At 61.2% G+C, this 7,087-nt stretch overlaps 1 protein-coding gene across 1 annotated transcript; it reads right to left on the reverse strand.

Annotated features, from left to right (window-relative positions):
• Positions 1-828: 828 nt before the first annotated feature.
• Positions 829-6,660, reverse strand: GPR162 (G protein-coupled receptor 162). Its single transcript, XM_027967939.2, has 5 exons — positions 6,603-6,660; positions 3,761-5,054; positions 2,618-2,807; positions 1,877-2,034; positions 829-1,580 (listed from the first exon to the last, which is right to left on the reverse strand). Exons 2-5 carry the CDS (start codon positions 4,625-4,627, stop codon positions 1,029-1,031), a joined length of 1,767 nt encoding a protein of 588 aa, XP_027823740.1. The 5' UTR covers positions 4,628-5,054; positions 6,603-6,660; the 3' UTR covers positions 829-1,028.
• Between the last annotated feature and the right edge of the window lie 427 nt (positions 6,661-7,087).

Below are 7,087 nucleotides of genomic sequence, written 5' to 3' on the forward strand. Positions count from 1 at the left end.
AGACTGGAGTCTGAGGACGCCCGCGGCGGCGGCAGAACGTGGAGAACGTGGGCTTTAGGACAAGCTGGGTGGCGTCCAGCGAGAAACAGACGGTGGAGAGAACAGGGCAGAAGCCGGCCCTGGAGCAGGCCTGAGGAGCCTCTTAGGACCCCTGACTCCAACCTCGGGGGGCCCATCGTGCGGGAATCGCTATGATGGACTGGACTCCCCTCCACTCTGGGCCCAGGAAAAGGAGAGTGGAAGCCTCCCGCACACCCACCCGCACTTGTAGAAGAAAAAGAGCTTTAGAATGCTGCAGGGCGGAGGGTAAACTCCAGGCCTGACACCAAGTCTGCTCAAACGTTTGGGAAAGGAGGAGAGCTGAGGCATGCAATGTGGCCGCCAGGCTCCTCTGTCCATGGGATTCTCCAGGCTAGAATACTGGAGTGGGTTGCCATTCCCTTCTCCAGGGGATCTTCCCGACCCAGGGATCAAACTCGAGTCTCCTGCATTGCAGGCAGATTCTTTATGTTCTGAGCCACAAGGAAAGCCCATGGAAGACAGAGACAACCTCTAAAACCACCTTCACAGATCTCAACAAAGATCCTTTACACCTGACACCAGCAAACTCAAGTGTATCTCCATGCTCCTCCACCCCAGCCCAAGATGCTCCCAGAAGCCCATCTCTGTGATTGTCTGCATACTTGTCTCTCTCTGGGTGTATTTCTGGGCCTCCGTCCGCTGCTGTTCCATCCACTGCCCCGGCTCTATTTTGTCCTTTATGAGCCACTCCACCCACCAAAGCCTCTGACCATCCCCTCTGCCACCACCGCACACTGGACACACAGGTTTCCATGGTAACACTTCGACTTTAATACTTGTTAGGGAGGATGGCAGGTGAGGCAGGTGTCTGGTGACTGGGATGGGAGCCAGCCGGGGTTCCGGGGCCCCGGTTCCTGCCCATCTCCCCAGAGTCTGGAGGCTCAGGAATGGAACGAGGTGTTCCCCACCCAGGCCCCCTTCTCTGAGTCCAGCAGGCCCACTTGGGCTCACAGAGTCAGCTGGGGGAAGATGGGGTTCCCTGGGCCCCAGGATCCTCCCCAAGCTTTTGTGCTCCCTTCGCCTCCCGTCAGGGAGCAGCGTCGCCCTGCACTGAGCCCCAAAGGAAGTCCAATGGCTCGGGTATCAGGGGACCCCAGGGAGAGTCGGCGGGGTGAGACCCCCAGAGGCCTGGGCCGGCGAGGAGAGGGCCCCGGCGAGGCGGCTGGAGAAGGCAGAGGTGTCTCGTCAATGAAGGTGGTGATCTCCTCTCGGAAGAAGCCTGGACCCCGTGGCGGACCCCCACCTGAGCCCAGAACCCCACCCTCCAGGAACTGGCGGAGGGTGGCCAGCCCCCCGCCTCCAGCCTCCTCCTCATCCTCCTCGTCCTCCAGCCTCTGCCTTGGTCCCAAGTGTTCAGGGGGGCCCCCAAGGGCCCGGCTCTGGGCTGGGAGGACCCGGATGTCATCAGAGGAGGACCACTTGTGCAGGAAGGAGCCTGGTGCCCGAGGAGTAGAGAAGATGTTGGTCTCATCATGGGACAGACGGCGAGACAGAGGGACCTGGGGAGGGGAGCAAATAGACCCTGAGGCGCTGCAGGGACAAAAGGGAGACCAAAGTGGGGACCCTGCAAGGTGGCTCTACTCCCTAAACCTTTGCAAAACATCCTCTGAGGGGCAGCCTGGTTCAGAGTGGTCTGACTGATGGGGAATCGCCCTAACCAGGCCTTCCTTCCACCTCCTCGTGCATGCCCTGCAGGCCAGGGCAAGGGGATGAGGGAGGGGTATGAGGGATAACAGACTGGAAAAAAGTAGTGAGGGGATGCCCAGAACGGGACGTGTACTGCTGGGTCCCATACCTGTAAGTAGTGGACCCTCTCGAGAGGTGGAAAGAGCATGTGCCGTCCAGGTAGCAACTTAACTTGGGTGGGGTCCCTGCCCCCTGGCCCCGTGGCCCCGTTGGCATCAAAGCGAACTTTGCACACTCGGCCATCCGCGTAGTCATCACAGCCCCCATCTAGAAGAGAAAAGGGGCAGAGTGGTTCGAGGCAGGGAATGCCCACCTCCCCACCCCCTTTAAGACCTCCCACTCCCTGAGAAGCTCCCCAGAGAATCCTCCTGTTTCCATTAGTCTGTGAGCTCCAAGAAGAAGCAAGAGTGGCTAGTGTCTGTTGCGTTCAGTGCTGAATCTCTAGTGATTCATACACACAGACACACTTACTTGAAATAGTTACCCACCCACCCCCAGGCGCTCTCCCTGTAGTTGGGAAGTCTTGGGAGGGAGGCTTAGCTTCTTCTTGGTTCCACAGCCTTCCTTTATGGCTGTGTTAGGACTCTGGACTGTTTCTCAGTCTCTTTGCCTGGCGGAGGCAGGGCTGGGTAGTGTGGGCTTCCAGGGGGAGTAGAGTGGAGGAATCCGTGGGTGGACATGGGGAGATGCCTGGGGAGAGGGAATCAGTCCATCCAGGGGAAACCGCAGGTTCTGTCCAGCAGGGGGCACTCCAGAGCAGCCTGTCCCCACCCCCGAGATGAGCTGGTAGAAAAGGGCAGGAAAGGGAGCCGATGCCTAGGCAAAGCGAAAGCCCAGCCCCTCCTCTGACCGTCCTCGCCGTCCTCCTCGGACATGATAGCCACGCACTGCTCCCACACCGTGCGCACGTCGGCGCGGTAGCGCTCACAGGACCAGATGAAGGACGGCAGCAGCAGCGTCTGTGCCATGGAGCACCACAGCACAGCGAGCACCATCCAGGGGGGAGCCGAGTCCGACTTCAGGGAGAAGAAGCTCACCACCTGGCAGGAGGAGGGGGAAGGGCGCCAGGTCAGGGCCCAGAGCCGAGGTGGCTCCTCCTCGACCCCAGACCCCACATCCTAGTGCAGCTGGGGGAGGGGAGAGGTAGGAAGTCAGGAAGGGATGGCCCAGATCACATAGGATGAGCACATAGCAAAGTTGGAGTGAAGATGGATGAACCGAGTGGGAGGAAGATCCGGAGAGTATTCTAGAGAGAAAGCCCAGGGGTCTAGACAGGAGGAGCAGACGTGTATAGGAAACTTGAAGACAAGTTGAAATTCAGGAATAAGGACTAGATGGGGGATGCACAGGGCTTCCCAGGTGGTACTAGTGGTAAAGAACCCGCCTGCCAATGCAGGAGATGTAAAAGACATGAGTTCGACCCCTGGGTGGGGAAGATCCCCTGGAGGAGGGCATGGCAACCCACTCCAGTATTTTTGCCTGGAGAATCCCATGGACAGAGAAGCCTGGCGGGCTGCAGTCCATGGGGTCACAAAGAGTCAGACACAACTGAGCAACTGAGCACACACACCCAGGGGTGCAGAAAGCTGAGAGTTGGGTGGGGTGAGCTCTATGGGGTTGCCACCAGGAGTGCTCAGGACCCTATTGCATCCAGAGGGAATTCGGGGGTGGAGCAAGGAGCCTAACAGCTGGGTTGATAGTTGTGGAGGGCTGAATAGTGGCACTGCAGGACAGACGATGAAGCCAGAGGACAGGGTGATGGACAGAGCACAGGTGATGGAGTTGAGTACTGGTCACTGGAGAACACGCTACTGAGCTGGGGATAGTGGGAACTAGGAGATGAGATGGACAAGGAGACAGGGCTCACAGCGGGGCTGAGTAGATGAGAAGATGGATGATGGAGCTGCTTGTGTGGCTGATGGAGTCAGGGGTCAGATGATCATGCTGGGGTCTGGATATCGGAGAGAGTGGGTTTGGGGAGCCCCAGTCTCACCAAGATGGGCACCCCTGTGAGGGAGTCATAGAGAAAGACGATGGCGCTGACCAAGTTGGTAACCTGCAGAGATGTCTTGGCCGACTCAGAGCCGTCCAGCGAGGACCGCCGCTTCCCCCGGGCATCCTCCACCACGATGGCTGGCACCTCGAAGGCCGGACGGGTACCCAAGCCCCCTGGCCCACCCCCCCTGGCCCCACCCCCACCCCCCGCTCTCCGGGCCTGCCTAGCCCTCCGGGGCCGGGCCCACAGCGTCTGGTAGAAGGTGATGGCCACACAGACCAGCCCCATGACAATGCCCCCAAGCAGCAGGAGGCTGAAGCAGACACCAAAGCCCAGGCCGATCTTGGAGACAATGAACTGGCAGCCGCGGGCGTAGTAGCGCTCGCCATTGTTGTGCCAGCCGATGGAGGGCAGGGTGGAGAGGATGAAGCTGACCATCCAGATGCCCATGACGGCGTGCAGTGCCTGCTTCTTGGCGTTGCTGAGGCGGTAGTTGACTGGCCAACGCACCATCCACATGCGGTGGTAGGAGAGGGAGGCCACAGTAAAGCAGGTGGCCAGGGCCAGCGTGTAGTAGGTGGACACAAAGACCTTGCAGATGCTCTCATTCCAGTCATAGTCGGAGGAGGCCTGGCGCCGCAGCTGCACCACAGCGAAGGTGGTGAGGGGCACGGCCGCCATGAGGATGTGCGTGCCTGCCAGGAAGCAGAGCAGCAGCTCCAGTGGCTTGTGCTTCTGCTGCTTGGCTGAGATGCTAAGGATGATCCAGGCGTTGGCCAGCAGCGCCAGCAGCCCGCAGGCCAGCCAGGACAGCGCGTTCGAGCGGAGGGAGGCCTCCTCTGCCCCCGCCCCGCCCCGAGCCATCCTTCCTCGGTCCCCCCACCCCCCTTGAACTCCTGGGGGTGGGGGCTGGGTCTCACCCAGGAGCCCCGCTCACACGCACCCCCATGACGCCCACAGTCCTTGCCCCGGAGTGAGGTGGGCTGCCCCTAGGCCACCCCTCTTGCTCAGCATTGCGTGACTGACCCAGCTGAGGTCCCGCGGGGATGGCGGGGAAGGAGACTGAGGGTCAGTAGAGGTGGTCCTCAGCCTTCATGTTGGGTGGGGCCCTTCCAGAAGTATCCTTGTAACGGGGAGACAAGCTGATAGCTCCCCCACTAGGAAACTGGCTGGGGAGCCTCGGTCCTCATGCCAGGACTTCCAACTCCCTTCTTTCTCTGGTTCTTGACCGCTCCGGGTCTTCTGGACGCCCCCAAGGATCCTGGGGGTGGTGCTCAGCCTCCTGGACTCACTGCAAGGGAGAGATGAGGTGTGGAAGGGGCAGAGCCTGGGCTGGTCTCTAAGTGGCTCTGAATCCCCCCTTCTCTTGAAATTATAGAAACAACTGGTTACTCTGGGTCACAGGTCGTTCAGAACACTCTCCTGCCCTAAACCCCCACTCAGATAAGAGCTCCAACACCCCACACGGATAAGAGCCCTGCCTTCCAGACCTCCAGGAAAGAAGGTATTCTGACTTCCCATCTCCCATCCATCGTCAGCCATTTTTCCTCCCTCCCAGGTCCCTCTTTCTGTCCTCTGCTCAATACTACTCAACCGCTATCTTCACATCCCCGAGTCTCTCCCCAGAGCCACGCCGGCCGAGGCACGACTTGTTTCTTCCCGAGGGCTCACGGGAAACTGGGATAGGGTGTATGGCCCCTCCCCCGCTTTCCAGACTCCTGGATCCAGGGGTCCTGATGCTCAGCCCCATCTCCCCAAGCCTGCACAATCACCCTCCCACTCACCAGGAATCTGGGAAGACGGGAGAAAGGAGGCAGGGACTGGGGGGGGGGGTGGTTAGGGAACCCAAAGACAGGGAAACCGCTGACATCAGAAGCATCCAGAAATGGAAAGGGGGGAACCATGGGGAAGGAGGAGAGTTTAAGCAGAAGAGAGAAAAAGAGGGGGCAAAGTGATAGTATCTGAAAATAGAAGAAAACGAGAGACCCCTGGAGAGGCGGGAGTGGGTGGAGGGAGGGAGCAGTGGGGAGGGAGGCTGAGAAGAAAAGCCTGGTGTTCAACAAGGTTCGCACTCCCCGCAACCCATGGACCCCCACTCATCTCCCCTTCCCCGAGCCGTCTCACTCTAATGGGAAGGAAGGTGTTCTGGATATGTTGACTCTGAGCTTACTGAGCCCCGGCGAGGAGACTAAGAGGGAACCCTGGAAAGAGTGGAGGCAGGAAAGATGGGCATAGCAGCTTTGGGGTAAAGGAATAAAAATGGGGTGCAGCAGTGGAAGGTCTCTTTCCTGTAGACCCTTAGACTCTTGCCCCCTCCCCCAGAGGTCCTTCGTCCATCCCCCACCTTTGTCTTCCCTGGGAGCCCAGTACACCCTAGTTGCCATGGCAATGGCCAGCCAGAGGAAGATAGAGGGAATTGGTCAGGAGAGCCCCCCCAGCCCTCCGCTACAGCTTTGGACCCCTTCCCACCCACCCCCACCCAGGACCAGAGGGTGGGCTCGGGAAGAAACAGCGGGGACTCAGAGAGGGAGCCAGGCAGGAAGGATGTGAAGGACAGAGACAGGAGGTGAAGGACGGAGAGAGATCAGAGGAAGGTGGGAGGGCGTGCGGAGGGACTCCGGGGCGGACAGGGGTCCCTCGCCCTTCGGGGTGAAGGGGTAAGGTCAGACGGCTCCTCCCTCCTGCCTGCCACCCACCGCGGTCTCCAGGGCAGAGACAGCAGGTGGCCCGGGAGGAGGGGCCGGCCGGAGGGGAAAGGAGCCGGTGGGCGGCGGGGGGCGGGGAGGCTGCGGGGAGAGCGGGGAGAGGCCCACGGGGTAGCGGGCCGGGGTCGCCTTACCTCTGGCTGCGCCCAGCACTGCCATGGAGATCGCACACCCGAGCGACGCGGCTCGGCCGGGCTCCCGCCGCCTGCCGGCTCCAGCTCGCCGCCCTCAGCCCTCCTCCCTCCTCCCCCCGGGGCCTCCCTCCTCCCGCCCGTCCCAGCCTCTCGGCTCGGCCCCCTAGATGCCCGCCGGCCCCTCTGTCTCGGGGTCCCGCCACTGCCCGCAGCCCCGAGTCGGGATGGAGGCCAGCCCGGGGGGGCCGGGGCGAGCGCGGGCCGGGGGACCGGACGGTGGGGACCTGGCGGGGGAGGGGCTAGGCAGGTGCCGGGAGGGAACCGGCTTCATTGGTGACCTGGCTCGAGTCCTGCCCCCACCCCACCCGGTTTCCCGAGAACTCAGGCTCCAAGAGGCCGCTGGTATGGCTAGGGGAGGAAGAAGCGTGTGTCCCCCGGTGTATCTGTAAGGGCTGCTCCCAGGATGAAGGCTCACGCGGGCGTGT

This window comes from Ovis aries, chromosome 3 (genome assembly GCF_016772045.2).
Source record: "Ovis aries strain OAR_USU_Benz2616 breed Rambouillet chromosome 3, ARS-UI_Ramb_v3.0, whole genome shotgun sequence".
Lineage (NCBI taxonomy): Eukaryota > Metazoa > Chordata > Mammalia > Artiodactyla > Bovidae > Ovis > Ovis aries.